The following is a 19,369-nucleotide window of genomic DNA, read 5'->3' as shown; positions in this document are numbered from 1 at the left end:
TACAATAGAACAATATGTTTAATAATTAATATGTAAGTTATATAACAATAGAATATAAAATATGTTCAGCTCGAAAGCCATGTGGGAGTCAGATTTGGTTTGTACCCCTGACTCCCAGAGCTCTCAATAAAAGCACCTGCAGATAATCATATCCTGTGATTATGTGTGGTCTGGAACGCTGACAAGGTGATGTCTTCCCAAGCAGTGTGCCCATCAGCTTTGTGTGATCCCCACTGATTCCTTCTAGCAAGGAACTGCCTCCGAGGCTGGCCCTGGGCACGAGGAGCCACCACTCTGTGGGGCAGGGTTGTTGCACTGGCGCCTTCTTGTCCTCTGACCTCCTGAGCACGGGGACCAGCTGGCCCAGCACCCCCAGTTCCCATTAACAGCAGCATCTGGAAAAGAAGCAACAACAAAGCTGGAAAGGACCTTCAGAAACAAGCAGCTCTTTCCATGGGAAGAGCTGTCAGCTGCCATGAATTGTATCTGAACAAACAGCTCTGCCCCTGTCCACATCACTAACAATACACTGGAGTCATCAACAATGAGGGATTGTTTCAGAGGTGTTAATTCTCTGTTCAGCATCTCTGGTGTTTGTTTTAACTACACTTCAGGTAGACATGAAAGATGGGGAAAAAGGGCAATTAGCTTTATATTTGCTTGAAGGATGTTTCTCTCTTTGTCTTAGTCCAAGCCTCGATGGGAAACAACTAAACTTGTCTCAGCCACATTTCGAGGTGGTAGGGGCAGTGTTAGCACTTCAATGAACAACAGCTTGACTATTCAGCTTTCCCTCCATTGCTTTTCCTATTACACTGATTCTTCTGGACCCTGTGCATGTGAGTGACATAAATTCAAAATACTGAGAATCACGGAGGTGACACACAAAAGGAGGAAATGGGAGCGAGAAATGAAGTTACAGTGTTGACAAATGGATGGATGTGAGCTTTGGGAGGGCTGGATGTGACTATGAGTGTGAAAAACAGACTGAAGTAAGGTGGCAGTGACTCCACCCTTCAAGGCTCCATGGACTGCCTAAGAAATACCCAAAAATTGACCCCCTGTTCAGTGAAATCTTGTCTTAAAGTGCATTTCAGCCTGGCTCAGTTTGGACACAGCCATGCAGAATGAGTACTGGGTAAGGCTGTAAACAAAGCCAGTGATAAATGCAGTGCATCAAATTGTGGGTTGGTGCCAGAGCTCTGGGTGCCTGGGATCTGGTATTATTTAGCATCTAAATTAATGAGCTGGAAGAAGTAAACAAAATGATTAAATTCATAGATGATCCCAAACTAGAAGGAGTTAAGAACATCAGTCAGGAGACAGTGGAGACATAAAATGACCAAGAAGCATTAATAAATGCTTCAAAACAACATAACAAGATTTTAAGATTAAAAAGCACGGTAGCATATCTGGGAAAGAACAGTTTGCAACATGCTGGTTTTATAAAGGGAAAAACTTAGGAAACAGAGCTGTTTCCTAAGGAGGAGGCCTGAGGCTTTCCAGGGATTGTGAACTAGGCAGGAATTCCTATTTTGATACAACTGCAAGGCATGCACATGCAAAAATAAACTCACCTCCTCAAGAGGGCAGAGAAATTCAGAAGAGGGCAGGGAAAACACATCTGTCCCCATTGCAGGGGACACCAGCTGGGGACTGGGCTGGGGAGGCTGGGCACAGCCAGGGCTGGCATCAGTCCCCATCTGTTGGAACTCAAAATGTCCCTCAGACATTTTTGGAGGTTCTGGGTCCAGGTCAGAAGCATTTGAGACCCTGGCAGGCAGCTGGAAACAGCTGGGATTTTGGGTTTGAGCTATGGAATGATTTACCAACTTTGAAGGTGGAACAAGGAATCACAAAAGTTCAGATATTATAGTAGAAGTAGCTATAAAGTAGAGGGAAGAATTTTTTTGTATTGTACAAGGGGGTTTAACACCTGTACAGGGGGATTTTAGTTTTGTACATGGGGGTCAGAGGGTTTAAGATGGAGGAATGTAGGCTGGTCCTGTTCCTCCTCTTTCTTCTTCCTTGCCTCCATGTTCTTGATGATGTTGGCACTCACAGATTGGTTTAGAGTAGAAAAGCACCATTTAATATAGGTAATAGGCATTGGGGAGAAATTTTAAACATGTATCACGTAATAGATCATATAAAAGAGAGAAGCAGGCCTGGGTGGGGAGAGAAGAAGCAGTCGGGGTCAGAGAGGATGTCAGGGGGTGTGTGTGCCTCTGCCTGAGCTGTGAGCAAACCACAGCAGCCTGAGAAGAAAATCTTTTAGATAACTCACAATAAACTGCCTTGAGACTGAACAAAAAGAGACTGCTGAGTTTTCTTTGGAAGCTCGGGTTGGAGGAGGGATTTTTCCACCACACGGAGCCCTGAGCCAGGCCGGGGTTCTGACACCCATCCATCAGTGCCAGCCCTGGACACCCCTAACAGAGCTGGGGTTCTCCTGGGTGTCCCTCACCTTTCCTCCTGCTGGTCTCACAGGCGGCGCCGCTGTAGCCCAGGGGACACAAGCACTCACACTCTGTTCCTGAAAGCAAGCACAGAGGTGGCAATTACACACCTGGAGCCACGTTTCCCAGCAGGCATCCACTGCTCCCAGCACTTCATCTTCTGGGAGGAAGGGGCAGTGGGTGAAATGTCATCATTTTTCTCCAGTGCTGAAGGGATCAATACCAATAAACAGGGGAGCTGTGACTGCCCTGCACCCCCCTCTCACCTCCCCAGACATTTGTTCCTGACCTGCAGATCGACCTCAGACTCACTGCTGCAATCCCACAAGCCAGGGGACCACAGAGTCCTCCTGCTCTTCTCCAAGAGAGATCACAGAATCCTGGAATGGTTTGGGCTGGGACGGACCCTAAAGCTCATCCCATCCCCTGCCGTTGGCAGGGACACTTTCCACAGTCCCAGGCTGCTCCAAGCCCTGCCCAGCCTGGCCTTGGGCACTGCCAGGGATCCAGGGGCAGCCACAGCTCCCCTGGGCACCTGTGCCAGGGCCTGCCCACCCTCATAGCCAGGAATTCCTTCCCAACATCTCATCTAATCCTGCCTACCCTGTGCCCTCCTCTGGACTCACTCCAGCAGCTCCGTGTCCTTTTAACATTTGGGGTTTCAGACCTGGGCACAGCACTGCAGGTGGAGAGAGCTCAGGGTAAAGCTGATAAAGAACAAACTGCAGTATCAAGAAGGAGCAACCAGGACAGGAATATCCTCACTTGGCTTTGTGGCAGAGGAAAAGCCCAATATCCCTGCTCTGGCTGCTCAGGGACGTGCATCCCATGTCAGGAACCTGGAGAAGAGTTCCCACTTAGGAAAATATATGGTCATTTAAAACCTTAGCTGAGAAGATCCTAAATGAAATACTAACCTGGACTCAGCTCCTACAAAGTTATTTAAACAAAGGTCACCACGAGACAAATGCTTGAAGTGCCACAATCAGCTGCTGGTACCTGAAGTGATCATTTCTACATTAGATACAATTTGATGATAACAATTCTCATCAGGACTTTTGCAGATGCAGATTGGAATTAGGCACTTGACAAAATGGTCCTTTTGTTGGAAGCTCTCATCACATCATATGTCTCTTGTTTAGGCAGAGTGGTTTTCATTCAATTTATTTTTCCCCTTAATTTTTAAAATCACAGCCTGCTTACAGAGGAGGACAGCTTCTATCAGAAACAGGGGGAGGTGGTGGTGGTGATCACTGTGCTTAGCACTTACATGGTGCTTTTCGTCTTCAAAACCCTTTTACAAACACTAATTAATGCTGAGACAATAGTCACTTCTCCAGGAGGATGGAAGAAATCTTAAAAGCAAAAGGAGGAGACTTAAATATGTCAAGGAATATTTTTTTAAATGCATAACCGGGAAGTAACAAATTCTTCTGTAAAACTACAGATAATGGTCACTCCTATGAGAAAGACACATCCCTTGACTTTACTGTCTTTACTTACCAGGACTCTACAAACACAGCAACTTTAAAAACACAGAGTAATTCCCTGGTAAAGAAATGACAGGAAAAACTAAAGAGCAACTTGCTCCCCACAATTTCCCAACTAATTTCCTTATCACTCTACAGCTCCCTGAAAGGTGGTTGGAGCCAGGTGGGGTTGGGTCCCTTTCACCAGGCAGCACTGACAGAATGAGAGGTCACAGTCTCAAGCTGTGCCAAGGGAAATAAACGTTGGAATAAATTCCGAGATTCTTGATCTTATTCAAGATCAAGTTCTGGAATGGCCTGGCTGGGGAGGTGGTGGAGTCACCACCCCAGGATGTTTTTAAGCAAAGCCTGGATGTGGCACTGGGTGCCAGGGTTTAGTTGAGGCGCTGGGGCTGGATTGATGATCTTGAAGGTCTCTTCCAACCTTGTGGTTCTGTGAATTCAGTCAGGAGGGCAGGAAAGAGGAGCAGGAGCCCTGTACCTCTGAGGAAGGGGGTGCCATTCCCGTGGCACGGAGCACAGCGACAGGAGCTGCTCTCCAGCTGGAACTCATCCAGAGCCCGGCGCAGATTCTCCTTGATTTTCATGGAATCAGCCAAGTCAGAGGGAGTCACCAGCTCATACAGCGGCTCTGCCTATGGGGAGGGGAGAAACCACATTAATTCTCAAGCTCAAAATGCCATGAACATCTCAAGGCTCAGCAGTGGCACAGCTGGTGAGGGAAATGGAGGCTTTGCCACATTTCCCATTGCTATTTGCTAAAACCTTGTGAAAAATGAGGCCACGATGTCAGGAATACTCCCAGGGATGCTCCCCTTGGTTTTCAACACCAGAGGAGAAACAACATTTTTTGGGTAACAAAATACAGCATCTAACCTGTTGGGTAAGAAACAGCCTAAGTTGCACAGGAGTTTCATTAAATCCTTTCTCATCCATTTTTCTGGTACAGACATTTTTAGATCAGATTTTCCAAAACTTACATTTTCTGAGTGAGTTCTTAGTATTATTTTAAAAATGCCCCCTAAAAACCATCCAGAAAAATCTCCTCCTACAGCCCCCCAGCACAGCCAGAGGCACCAGTCACAGGGATTCACATCAGCACTTCCACCTTCACCACTCCTGAATTCAAGGCTGTTTTTTATCCTTATGGAGCCCAGATAAGTGTTTAATTGCCTTCCAGAAGGGAGAGGATTTGGTCTCCATCTGGGGAGAGAAGACAAGAGTGTGCACAGCACAGTGAACGTGCAGGACCAAGGAGACTTTGGCTCACTCATTTATTTTCCTCCTGAGAACAAGGGAAAGTTAAAGTGGGGTTTCAGTAGTGACAGCCCCCCATTACTGCCTGTGGGATGACAATTCCATCTGAGGATCCATCCCAAATTCCCATCCTCACTGCAGAGATGCTGCCATGCAGGCCACACACAGGAAGCATAAATCTCACCCTCCTTCTATCACAGGCTCAAACTATAAGAACTAAAGAATGTTCCAATTAAAAAAAAAAATCCTCATTTCCTGCTGCTGTACATCCACTCTTCATCAATTATCTGTGATCCATACTTTGCTTTTTGAATTCAGACCATACAAATGAGGAAATACACTAAGAGTGACCTGCCAAGTCCCTCCAGCAGATGATTTATGAACTGATTTGCTTTAGTTTTCCCTAACTAAGCATTCTTGGGCTGACATTTAGTCACACTCCACTGGTACTTTTGATCTTCCAGCCCCACAGGGATATTGGTATGGAAATGAAGATACCAAATCCAAATTACATCCGCCTGAGGTTTTTCACTGGGCAGCCTGGTCAGTGATGCCAGGCAAGACAAAGAACACCTCAGTTCCTCATGGGAGGTTTTTCTGGGTGGGGGATTTGGTGCAGAGGTCTGCATTTCTCTTGTCTGCTGCCCTGAAACCTCCCAGTGCACTTCTGGAAGGTCAATCCACAGCACACCAGGGGCTGCAGCAAGTCCAGATGGGCACTGGCTGTATTTCCAAATTACTGATTTTTGCTTCATTCACCTTTTTGGAATTCACCTCTTTCTTGAGAAACACCCCCCCCTTTTACAAATGTAAAGATATTTGCCTAAAATTAATTTTACAATGAAAAAAACTATAAATCAACTTCCACCTCTACCAGTCCAAACTCCTGTTTAAAAGGATGTTCCCTTGCACCTTTGTACTATTCACTCATTTTGACACTAAAGTTGATGAGGTAGAATTGCTACACTCTTCTGCTTGCTTTTTTGCATTTCTAAAACTCTCCAGGGATCAAAAATCCTTGACTCTTCAAAGACTAACTCCTATTTTTAAGGTTCAGCTAAGCTGCACAAACACCCAGGCATGTACAGTGAACCACCTGAAAGAATGGTCACTGGCGCTCACAGAAATTGATAAACATCAAGGAAAATAGAAATATTTATAAAATGCATGATGCCAGATATAATTTTTGGTAAGTTATACATTGGTAAAACAGAAGGTGGATCATTTGATCTGCCTGGCAGGCAGCAAGAAATGCCATCTGCACAGCCAAGTTAAAGGGTTAAAGCTGTTTACTTTGTGTATTTCCAACCACAGTCCCTTTAAAGCATCCCGCCTTTGCATTTCTGAATATTCACTTACAGAAGCCACACAATAAGGCCTGTTATTCCTGGTTTATTTTCCCCTCTAAATCCTAAATTTAGATTATTTAAAATAAATAAAATTATTTTAAATTTTCATAAAATTTAAAATAAATTTAAATAATATTAAAATATCTAAATAAAAATTTAAATTATTATAAATGTAAATTATTTAAACACAGAGTTTTCCAAGGAGCTCAGCTGGGGCTGCAGGAAGTGGAAGGGTGCAGTACCTTCAGCTTTATGATCTCAGGGTTGTACTGCACAGCATCTCCCCACAGCTGCATCAGCTGGGCCGTGGGCAGGTCCTTGTGGGCCAGCGTGGTGATGTCTTCACTTGCCCCTCCACGGACCAGCACCAGGAAATCCTCCACAAACTGCTTCCTGGCAGTGCTGTCTGCAAAAATACACTCAGGGAAGTGCCCAGCTCTGCCCAAGCTGGGTCTTTGTGGGCTGCAGTTATCAGCTGACAGCAAAAACCCTCCCATGCACGACCCATCCCACCCAGAGGACAAAGGAAAAGGTGCTGCTCACCTGCTTTCCTGCACAGTGTGTCCTCCTGCTCCCTTGCAGGAATTCCCCATCCTGCACCCACATCCCTTCCCTAAATTCCTTCCTGTCAGAACTCAAAATGTCCCTCAGACATTGTTGGAGGTTCCAGGTCCAGGTCAGAAGCATTTGAGACCCTGGCAGGCAGCTGCAAACAGCTGTGATTTTGGGTTTGAGCCATGGAATGAGTTACCAACCTTGCAGGAAGAACAAGAAGTCACTAAATTTTAGATATAGTAGAAGTAGTTACAAAGTAGAGGGAAGAATTTTTAGTATTGTACAGGGGGGTTTTAGTGCCTGTACAGGGGGGTTTTACTTTGTACATGGGGGTCAGAAGTTTTAAGATGGAGGAATTTAGGCCGGTCCTGTTCCTCCTCTTTCTTCTTCCTTGCCTCCATGTTCTTGATGATGTTGGCACTCACAGATTGGTTTAGAGTAGAAAAGCACCATTTAATATAGGTAGTAGGTATTGGGGAGAAATTTTAACCATGTAACATGTAATGTACCATATAAAAGAGAGCAGCAGCCCTGGGCGGGGAGAGAAGCAGCAGTCGGGAGTCAGAGAGGATGTCAGGGTGTGTGTGTGCCTCTGCCTGAGCTGTGAGCAAACCACAGCAGCTCGAGGAGAAAATCTTTTAGATAACTTGCAATAAACTGCCTTGAGACTGAACAACAGAGACTGCTGAGTTTTCTTTGGAAGCTCGGGTTGGAGGAGGGATTTTTCCACCACATGGAGCCCTGAGCCAGGCCGGGGTTCCAACACCTTCCCCGTGGTTTGAGGTTTCTTCCACAGCCCGATGCTCCTCACCACCAGGAATATTCCCTGTTCTCCTCCATGTATTTCCAGGTGCACCTTCCACCCGTGCACACCCCCTGAGGCTCCCACAACACCATCACCTCCCTGTTCTCCCCATCAGGATGCAAGTGCCCTGCTGAGAGGTGATAATTAACACAGAGCTGGCCAGGTGAGTGATGGTTGATCAGCTCCTTGGGATGCTAACAGATATTTACATAGAAAATCTTGGGAAAAACCCTGAGCTCTGAGATATTTCCCCCTCTGTTAAACCTGGCTGGGGTTAGCCAGCAGACTCAAAAGTGGCTGTGAGGGAGTGGGGAAACATTTCAGACAGGCAAGATGACAAAACCTTCCTTTCACTATGACAAAAAAATGAAATGGCAGAAGTGTTTTGTGCTTACCTCCAATCTCTTTCAAAAGGGCTTTACAGCCAGCTGAATCTACTCCAAGCCCCACAGAAAATTTACCAAAGTTCACAGCAACGTTAAAGCCCTTCTGTGCACATTTCTGGACATCGCTCAGAGAATAACCTTAAATACACAAAAATTGTAAGCTTTTAGTACAATTGTTTCATGTTTTATGTACATGTACACAGAAAATGAGAGCTGATAAGTATTTTTGCTTTAGATATGATATGATATCTACAAGACAAGATATGATGAAGAAGAATAATATTGGGGTTTTTTTTTGATACTTAACAGAATTATATGAAATGAAATGAAATCTCTATGTTTCACAGAACTCAGAAGCCAAGTGGAAATGCAAGGTAAATGCTGGAAGAGTAAATGCTGTACTGGGTTAAGCAGAGCTGCAGTGGGCAGGAAAGCAGTGGATGTCTAAGCACAGACTGCCCACCACTCCTCCCCCTCCACGGGCTCCAGGTTTTTAAAGAGGACCAGATTAAATAGATTTTCCTCCTTTTGCCAGCTCACATCTCTGATTTTCTGCTTCCAAAAGAGCCTTAAGTGCCACATGGAAATTTAGATTGGCTATCAGGACATATTTCTTCACTGAAAGAGTGATCAAACCCTGGAAGAAGTTCCCCAGGGCAAGGATGGAGTCACCAACCCCAGAGGGACTCGTGGGACATGTGGATGTGGCACCTGGGGACATGGTTTAGTGCTGGCCTTGGCACTGCTGGGTTAAGAGCTGGACTCCCTGAGCTTAGAGAGCTTTTCCAACCTAAAGGATTCCATGACTCTAAGATGTGGCAGATTGGATTCTGTGTGAGAGCAGAGCAAATACCAACCATGTCACTCAGGGTGGGATACCAGATCTGCAAAATAAAACTTCAGTTCCAGCACAGACAGTACAAATATAATGAGGGATTTGAAGGGAAAAACCTGAATTCTCAGACTGGACCTACAAAACCCTGCTGAGGACTTACAGCCCAGGTCAGGACTAGTGTGAAAATATTGTTATTGCTGCAGAATCCTGCCCTGGGTCAGCAGACACTGAGCATTTTGAAGCAAATAATACAGTTCAGTTTAAACAAACGTGGCTTGTGATGGGCCCGCAGCAACAGTTGAGAAATTGGGGAACTCTGTTAAAATTTGAATACCTGAAATGTGAATCTAAATTCTGTCCCTCTCTCTGACTCCAGGGTAAGGAACTTCCCACACAGCAGAAGAACAAACAAGCAGAGTATTGCACAAAGCAGAGCCCAGTAAATGCCTCTGCAAACAGACAGCAGAGGCAGTTCCTCACTCCCCTGCCAATGAATAAATAATTGAGAGTGCAGCTATTGATTAATGTCACACTGCTTGCTCTGTCCTACACAACAATCATCATTCCTCACAACAAAGGGAGCCAGAGCCAAAGAGCAGGAGCAATGTCAGGCACAAGAGTCACCCAGCAAATTATTTACTGTTTCCTACATGCTGGAAAAGCTCTCGAGGCTAAAGGTGTTCCACAACTGCCATTTGAAAGGCAGTGGAAAAAGAACTTGGTTGAAGGTTTTCAAAGCTAACAGAAGTGTTAAGATCCACGATTCTCATTCATCTCAACATCTTGTCAGCCTCTAAAACGTGTTGTCTCAAACGCTTGCCACAGGGCCTTTCTTTGTGAACTAAATCCAGCCCACGATGCTGAGCATGCTTTGAAAACCTCTTCATTCACTGCCAGCCTCAACTCCCACGTTTCCTGCAGGATTTCTCTGAGCTGCTGTTGACTCCTTCTCCCATCATCTCCCTCTCAGACCTGAGCCACCCGTGTGCCTGTGCAGAGGTTTTCCCACCCAAAATCTGTCCCCAAAGCTCCTTCCCCACCATGGGAGGCGCGTACCTGCCTTGCGGAGCTCCTCGCTGTTCATGACCAAGGTGTATTCATAGATGCCTCCCACGGTGGCCTCCTTGATGAAGTGTGTCCCAAAATCCCTGAGGAGCTCCCGGTACTCCCCGTAGCTGTAGTCGACAGGGAGCTGCCGGAGCCGCTGCAGGAACTCGTGATGCAGCATCAGACCCCGGGGCTTCAGCTTGTAAACACCAACAGCCAGCTCAGCACGGGCGTGGATGAACTTGCTGGACTGCAGGAAAGGCAGCAGAGCCCAGGAGGAGGGAGGGATGTCATTGTCATGACAGTGGGAATTTGTTATTTGCAGTTAAACCATCAGCGCAGGTCGGGATTGATTCATTTCACAGTTTCCAACTGGAAATCTTATCACTGGAAATCTTCTATTTTTCATTTCTTAAAAAAAAAAAAATCTCCTGTTTTTTGCAAAAGTAAAACTTGTAGTAATAAAAGTTCCTGAGAGTCAGGCCATGACTGGGACACAGGAAAAGGCAGGGTCCAGGTTCTGATGTGGCACATCCAGAATGCAAGGACACCTCAGCATCCTGCAGGACTGCTTTACCCCTAACAAAACTTCATCTCTCACAAACTCCCTCCCAAAAAGTTCTGACATCTGAAATCATGATTTGTACAGGAATCATGATTCTCTGGCTGAGCCGTATTCATATTTCACAGACTATGCCCTTTTCAAAATGGAAAGAAGAAAACACAAACACTCTCTCACACATACACACACATATTTATGACTCTGTGTAGATATGTATGTAGATAGGAATCTTTTTCTCTCCCCTTTCTGGCATCAATGTCTGGAACAGAAAATGTCTTCCATTATGTTCAAAGGATTTAACGTTCAGTTGTCTGGGCCAGCAGGATAAGCACATCAGGGAGGGATCAGTATAGAGCACTGCAGCTTAAAAAATAAGATCAGGACTTAATATTTGTTTTATTTATGGATATCTGTTGCAAATGCTTCTCATCAGCCTCTGATCTTGTTGTGAGAAATTCCAGTTTGCAGGAAGCAAATGCAAGGAATACTTTGCCATTCCTGAGTACACTTTATACTGAAAGGAGACATAGATTGGTGATAGTATTGCACCACTGATATGAACTATCTTTGTTTATGGCAACAGCAGATGAAAAAAGAGAAAACCAATGTTGGCAGTCATAGGAGTTACAGATTCAAGTTGAACAGGCTTTTCAATTTCAATTTTTCACTACAGGCATTCAAAGGTGGATGTCCAGCAGGGCAGTGGACAGACCACACTGAGAATCAAAGAACATCCACAGCTGGAAGGGACCCTCAAGCATCACTGAGTCCTCTCCAACCAGCTGTGGCTTATTTCAAAAGCCAAGCAGCCCAGATCCTGGCTGAGAGCTGAATGGAAAAGCTCCTGGATGCTGCAAACACAAAGGAAGGCGTCGTGGGGGTAGTCAAGACTTTGTTGGGGAAAGGATTTGGTTTATCCCAGTCCTGGCTGCTGACCTAAGGAGGAGCCTCAAACCAACACACACACACACACACAGGGAACACATTAGCAGGGAATTAAGTGAGCAGTGCTTACACTTGAAGAAAATCTTTTCATCCTCTGCATGAACTTCTTGAACCTCATGTCATTTGAATTGTAACCAAGTTCAAACACTTTTGGTATTTTTATACCAACGCTGAAGCTTGTCTGCGAAGCTTTTGCCTTCAGGACACTGCTTTCATAATTTGAGTAGGAGTCATATTCAGTCATTGTAAATTCATATTTGCCTTTGGTCTAAACAGAAAGGAAAAACAACACGTCTAATTTCCTGCACAGTGATTGTACACCTGAAGCGTGGGGAAGGAATGTAGACACAAATATACTTGTGAATTAATGCTTGCACTTTGAAGATGAAAAGCCTTGTATAATTGCAAAGCACTATTATTATTAACACAGGTACTTCAAGAATACTTGATTTACAGCAGCAGGAAAGCTCCTATCTCCTCCATACTGCAAGGTCCTCAGGCTTTCACTTAATATGTCAATCTTATGCAAAGAAGGTGAAATCTTAAACACAGGCATCAATTAAAGTACAAATTCTAAAATGAAAAGGTTTCCTAGTGGGCAGCATTCAAAAACATCATGATAACAGAAGCACTAAGGTCAAGTATACGATATTTGAAATCCAGTTTTGATGCGTGACAGGAACAAGTTTTCACACAAAGCATGTGGTGTGTACAACATCATGGAGTGCATGGGGTATGAGGATGTTGTAAAAAGGGTAAAAATCAGCCTGATCCCATTGGGTGTCAAGAATTTTGTGATTTTTTTTTTACCAAATGATTCAGCAATGAAGCTTTGGGCACTAAATCCATTGGAAGAAGTGTGTGGAGGTTTATTTGCAGGCACATCTGGCACGCACCTCTGGTGTGTAGCTTTCCACGTTGTAGGGCTTCCTGAACCTCTTGTCTGTGATGTAATGGGGAGAACACCCCCCAGCATAGTACCTGTGATCAAGGACCAACCCCTCCAAGCTGTTTGTGAAGATATTCAACCTGTAGGCGAAGCAGAACAGCAATATTTTATGATACCATAAAATCCATACAATTCAGAGCTAAACACTGAATGTCTTGTCTGAGAAAAGCAAAATATTGTTTTATTTGGCTCTTTGTTTCACACTTTATTTTGAAACCCCAAAAGAAAGCTTGGCCTCTTTCACTGTCCAACCAACCCAGGTGCTGCAGAAGGACCTGACTAACGAGAAAGCAAAAGACAGAGTTGAATTTTGACACTTGGTGAATAGAAATGTCAATTTTCATCCCCCAGACACCAGTGTTACTGCCACCAGCACTGGCAGCTTTGTGGCCTTTACTGGAACTCTCCAGGAAAAGCAGAACAAACTGGATCAGCCAAATCCCCACCTCACCAGGCTGCTCAGCCTGAGCACCCCCAAATATCCACAGCATCCACCAGAACCTTCAAAGACAGGTTTGCCAATCCATGCCATCCATTAGACTGATTTTTAATTGCCACTTCTTCATTCTGGTTTATCAGCCAAAATCTTTGCCAGGTTGGCCAAGGGTGAACCAGGGGTCAGCAGATAACAGTAAAAATTGTGGGGGAACAAGAAAAGAGGTACTCAAGCAAGAGCTCAACTGATCCTTGAAAGCACAAGGAGTTTTCCTTTGATTTCAGTGGAGGCTGGACAGAAACCTTAACCTGTCTGCTCTAAGAAAGATGCAGCACTGCAGTTTGTGGAGATGAGGAGATTAAACCCCATCACTTGCTTTTCCCATTGCTGCTGGTGGGGTGAAACTTCATCCAAAAAACCCCACAAAAAACTATCAGCACTCCAGGACTCTGTTGGATCTGTCTCTCCTGATTTTGGGGAGAGAGGCTTGCATAATAATGACACTGAAGCTGTAAAAAATTTAACTCCAATTTTAGAACAATCTGGAAAAAAAGGAAAGTCCACTAAAAGCAAATTACTGAGCAATTGTGGCTTCAAAGAGATGAGAAGCATGTTCCTATAATTGTCCAACATTATTTTTAATTTTGATTAAACTCAGAAGTACAAAGCAATAGCAATGACATGTGCAGAAGCCATATCTCCAGAGAATAATGAGAAAATTATATTTTTTCCTTGCAATATGATTTTCCTTTTTCTTTTTTTTTTAATGTAAAAAGCAATTTTTTCCCTGCAGAGTAAGAAAAAAAAAGTCTTTTCACACAGTCTGATCTTATAGAATGTTGTCACAATCTTAGTCTGCAAAAACTGAATCAATTCAGACTTAGATTTTAATCCCCACAGAGCTGCTAATATGCAGGTTTACCCTACCCCTCTCACACAAAGCACAAAAATCCCACTACCTCTCAATGTCGTGGAAGAAATCAAAAGAATTTGAACACATTTCCCCCTCCCCACGAAACCAATACAGGTTGTAAGAAAACAAAGCCAAGGATTAATGATTTGGGTTAGGAGGGATCTTTAAATGTAAATTAGTCCCACCCCCTTTACACCATCCTGGGTTGCTCCAAGCCCAACCTGGCCTTGAGCAATTCCAGGGATCCAGGGGCAGCCACAGCTTCTCTGGGCACCCTGTCCAGGGCCTGCCCACCCTCACAGGGGTGAATTCATTCCCAATTCCCCATCTAACCCTGTCCTCTGGCAACGGGAAGCCATTCCCCCTTGTCCTGTCCCTCCAGGCCCTTGTAAATCCCTCTCTCCATCTCTTCTTGTTCACTCCTTCAGGTGAAAGGCTGCAACGAGGAAACCCCAGAGCCTTCTCCAGGCTGAACAACCCAATTCTCTCAGCCTTTCCTCTCAGCAGAGCTGCTCCATCCCTCTGACCAACTTGGTGATTTCTCTGGACTTGCTCCAACAGGTCCATGTCCCCCAGGCTTGGGATCAGGTTCCTGGATCCCAGCTCACTCCTGGATACAGCAACTGCTCCAGCTTTCCTCTGCCTGGAGTCCCAGTAGATCATTCCCAGCCTTAGGTCCAGCAGCATCTCACCAAAGTCACAGCCTTACCCTTTTGCCAGGTTCTCTATTCCCCAATACTCTTCCATCTTCTGGTCACATTTCTTGAACACTTTTTTGCAGTTTTTCTCATCTGACTGGTCCCCACAGTCGTCATCCCCATTGCAGAGCAGCCTCCGTGCAATGCATCTCCCTAGGATGGAAGGAGAAAATCACCCAAAAAACAATCTGTGATCACACTCCCTGACATGGAGTCTAGGAGCAAAACAGAAAAGTTCTGGAATGAATGGTTCAAACCTAGCTGGGGAAAAAAAAAATCTTCTCTATCTGCATGGATCCCCAAAGTCCATCTGCTCAGTTTCACTCAAAAGGGTCATAACCTTAAAGTTCCTTGCTCATCTTAGGAAAAAACCCACAATAATTAAAAGTATAAAAAGCATAGAATGTTTTTGCTGATTTTTTTTCTTCATTTTGAGAGAATAAACAGGCTGTTGATAGTAAAAGGATTTTAAAATAATGGGGATTTAGGGTTAAAAGGAAAATTAAGCTTAGTAGGCCCCAAAAAGAAAAATAAATACCCTAAGTACATGAAGATTTTGTACCTTGCTAGAACTGCATCTGTGTAGCTAGTACATGATAAATGATATAATTGTTAGATGTCATGATTGTTTATTAATTAAATATAATTACTGTTTAATCATAAGAATAATCATGAGAAACTGTGGTCAGGGACCTAAGAAAGATCATGAGAAACTCAAGTCAATGTATACAATAGAACAATATAAGTTTAATAATTAATATATAAGTTATATAATGACAGAATATAAAATACGTTCAGCTTGAAAGCCATGTCGGAGTCAGATTTGGGTCTGTACCCCTGATTCCCAGAGCTCTCAATAAAAGCATCTGCATATAATCATATCCTGTGATTATGTGTGTTCCTGAATGCTAGCACTGTTTCAGCTGGCTTTGTATATGGTATTATTTTCTTTCTCTCTTCCCATGTCCACAATTCCTGAGTGTTTTCAGTCACACCAAAACACTGGAAGATGGATTGCAGAGGCTTTTCCTTTGCCCCATCTCAGGTGCTGAGCTTGTGCTACAGATTTTGCTGATATAACCAGGTAACAATTTCCTATTTGGAGATTCTAAAGATGGATTATCGACTCACTGACACAAACACAAGCATGGGAAGAGCCAGGTCAATTCCTGGCATCCCTCTGGCCCAGCAAACTCCTGCAGAAGCACAAAGCTCCACACAGTGGCATCAGAAGTGACACCTGAGCAGCAAATCCCAAAAATCCTTACCTGTGAGTGCACACACAAAGCCATCACAGCGAGCCCTGCTCCTGCACGGCGTGTTGGTGACACACTGCTCAGCCTCCCTGTCAGAGCCATCGCAGGCATCTCCTCTGAACTGAGAGGGCTGTTCCAGGCGGGCAAACCTGTACTGTGATGAAGTGAAAAACATTGACTCGAGTGCACAGAAATGGTGAATTTTACGCTCCTCTGGTTGAAAAGCAAACTTCGTGTCGCCGGGAACTGATCTAAGAGCGCTCTGTCATATTGAAAGAGAAGAGTGTCAGCGCAGAAGTGTGAAGCTGGTAATTTGCCTCGTTTCAAAGGTTTCTGATCTGAGACAGTTTTAATTTTACTGAGGAAGGGCTGAGGACTGGGAGGGATGAAGGAAAGTTTGCTTCTCTTTGACAGTTTGTTTAAATGAGCCTGACAGTGCAGTGCAGGACTTTGCAGCAGCGAGGAAGGATCCAGTTCCCTCTCCTCTCTTTCAATTAGTGCTGGTAACGACATCCCTTGTTATTTTCTGTCAGTGTATTTACTTGCCCCTCTGTATCATTAGGGATTTTTTTTTCCGCCCACAACACTGCTGTGAAGCAGTCAATTACTCCATCCAATATGTTAGCCCTCCTTTTTTCCCCAGCTTCTGAGATTAACTCTTTGATATGAAGCTTCACTCTCCCCCCAACTCCCATCATTGCTTATTTCTGCTTAAGCCTGGGAACAGCTTCTCCAACTTGTTAGCAGAGGTCTCTCCAGCAACGGGGATTTTGCTCTTCATGCTGTTGGGATCATTGCTTTCATTTGATGGGGTTTCTCAGGTGGAAAATGCTGGCTGGCAGACAAGAAAAAGCATCTTAATCCTGAGAGGCACCGACTGTCTCCAGGTCCCACAGGGGACCATTAGTGGGGAAGGTGCCTCGCACTGATGCTGGAAGGACAGGACTGTGTTGGAAAGTCCCTGCAAAGCCTGGCCTTGCACCTTCTCAGGACAGTGAGGCACCCTGGAAAGCACTGGAATTACTGGAGGTTGTGAGTCGAAGAGCTAAAAGCCACCTGAAAGCAAAACCCATGGTCTCACCTGTCCAGGGCTTTCCTCAGCAGCCCCCTCACTTTGCCCAACCCCATGGACAAAAGGGACACGGCTCGAAGGAGGTTCCACCTCCTGGTTTCTCAGAGGTCCCCAGAGCACAGACACTCACCCTTTTTTTCTGGCATGGGTCACACTTGCTCCAGGAGGACCAGGAGGAGAGGATGCAGTCACGGGGCTGTGGTGGGACACTCACGGAGCGGGCGTGCCTGCTCCTGGCCACGCTGCCACTGGGGCTCGGGGACTCCTGGCCACTGTGACCAACAACACAAGAGCTTCAGGCTGTGAAACTGTGAGCTCTGAGGACCTGGCCCCTCAGCCTACACCTGTGTGAAACCTCACACCAAGGAGAATTAGCACTCATCACGCTTTGTAGGCAACCTCTGGATTTCGGTCATCCTGATGGCACTGATTCTGCAAAAACCTGATCCACTCTGCAGTGCCAACAAGGGAAACTAAATCCACAGCCCACCAATCTGGGCTTCCCCTCAAGCTGTGCAAGCAGTAAAACCTTCACCATCAGTTGCTGCCCTTGCTCCGTGGCTCCAAGGTCAGATACCTCCACGATGAACATCAGTCCCAAAGGCCTGGCATGCACTCAGCGTTTCTCAAAACCAGAATAAGTGTCTCTCTTTGCCCAGCAGCCCATTTTTCCCCCAAGCTGGCCAAAGGCACTGGTCTTAGATCCTACTCTCAGTTCACGAGTCATTAACCCATTAATCCCTTTCAACCCAGTAATGAAGCTGAACCCCAAGTGTGAGCCTTTACTCCTCACCCCAGCCACTCTCACTTCCTCACATGGCAGCTGTCTCCAAGGTTTCCACAATGCCACAGTAAAAATGCTGCCTCCTCTTTTGGTGGATTCAGGATTTCTGATTAAATCCTTGTCCCAGACAAATGCTCCCTTGTTGCACCTCCTTCAAGTGGGGAGCTTTAGTAAAATGTTGACAATTAGTTTCTTTTCATACCCAGTTTGACAAGTAAACTACCACAGGGACATTCCCAATTTTTCCACCCCGACAAGGAACAGCACCAGCTGAAGCTTTAAGTATGATTTAGTGCCTGGCATGGGGTTCCCATTATAGCATATTAAAAATCACATAGAATAAAAGAATTACAAAACCTCATCAGCTTGCTGAGGCATGAAATCAAAGCTCAAAGTTCACACAACGGTGCAAAAATATAGTTAGATTGGAAAGATTACAAGATGCAGTTCTCCGAAAAAGCAAAATCCATTCCACCAGCAGAGAAAGGAACGGCTCCCAGCCACATTCTCAGCATTTCTGCACTGGGAGGAAACAACCCCCCGTGTGCCCAGCACTCTGTGGGGCAGCCAGCACAGGAGGCTGCATGTTCAAACAATCCCACGTTACAACAGAGCGTGGCCATTTGTCAGCTCCAGTTCATCACCAGGATTGCTCAGAAACGCTGCCCTACACCGACTTCCACACGACTTCCATTAGAGACAGCAGAAATCGCTCACGGCAGCAATTCCAGCCCGTGCAACACCACAGCCTGGGCTGATCCTGATGCTTTCTCCTGTCACCCCTGCATGTGGCTCCAGAAACTCTCACTCACCCAACGCCACGATCGGTCTGGGCGCCCAGCACGGCACAGAGCAGCAGCAGCACTTGGATGCTCATCGCTCCGAGGTTCCGCCGGCGGTCCCACACCACCAACACCCCCAGCCTGTCTGCTGTGGGGGTTTGAACAGGGCTCAGGCACAAAAAGAGGAGCTGCAGAGCTGCTCTGCCACCCTGCAAACTGCAGCTGACCCAGCACCTGGCAGGCTCGCAAGGTAAACGCTGCAGTGGTTAGCACACGGCTCTCCCGAGGCCAGCAAAGCTGTGCCTAGCAGCAATCTGCACCTTCATTTGTGATGCTCCTTTCAAGGGACGGGGAAAATGAATATTTCAACAAACGAAACATATTTGAGTCTTGGCAAGAAGGAAGTGATAAGTAAACTCAAGTCGTCTTTCTAGGAAGAGAGTGCAGAATCATTTATTTATTGCTGTTTTCATGTCTGTCTTCCAGAGGAAGGTCAGGCACCAGGCATAAGCACTTTTTCTCACGCCTCAAGGAAAGTCTTATACCTCCCTGAGAGTAATTTCCTGTCCCTCCTGCTGCTGGGGAGGACAAGAGCCTCAGCCCTGGCTGGGCCATGCCACAGAGATTCTCTGCTCCACATCCCCAAAGTCTTGAGCTCATGAAAGCAGGACCTGTCAGGGTATCAAATTTAATGTTTTGGTGTTTTCTCACTGTTGCACTGAGTCATTTAAATGGTCCTGACTGGGCTGAGAACTTACCATGGGCTGGTGGCCATCAGTTCAGCTGGGC

At 45.5% G+C, this 19,369-nt stretch overlaps 1 protein-coding gene across 1 annotated transcript; it reads right to left on the bottom strand.

Annotated features, from left to right (window-relative positions):
* On the bottom strand, positions 1-18,861 carry C8B (complement C8 beta chain). Its single transcript, XM_021542134.3, has 12 exons — positions 18,611-18,861; positions 17,145-17,286; positions 15,955-16,096; positions 14,698-14,839; positions 12,587-12,719; positions 11,761-11,958; positions 10,193-10,433; positions 8,311-8,439; positions 6,798-6,961; positions 4,431-4,584; positions 2,468-2,536; positions 1-395 (listed from the first exon to the last, which is right to left on the bottom strand). The coding sequence occupies exons 1-12, from the start codon at positions 18,673-18,675 to the stop codon at positions 244-246; spliced, it is 1,731 nt and encodes a 576-aa protein (XP_021397809.2). The 5' UTR covers positions 18,676-18,861; the 3' UTR covers positions 1-243.
* Between the last annotated feature and the right edge of the window lie 508 nt (positions 18,862-19,369).

This window comes from Lonchura striata, chromosome 9 (genome assembly GCF_046129695.1).
Source record: "Lonchura striata isolate bLonStr1 chromosome 9, bLonStr1.mat, whole genome shotgun sequence".
Taxonomy (NCBI): domain Eukaryota; kingdom Metazoa; phylum Chordata; class Aves; order Passeriformes; family Estrildidae; genus Lonchura; species Lonchura striata.
Note: the sequence above shows the minus strand (reverse complement) of the source record. Positions and strands in the feature narration are given on the sequence as shown.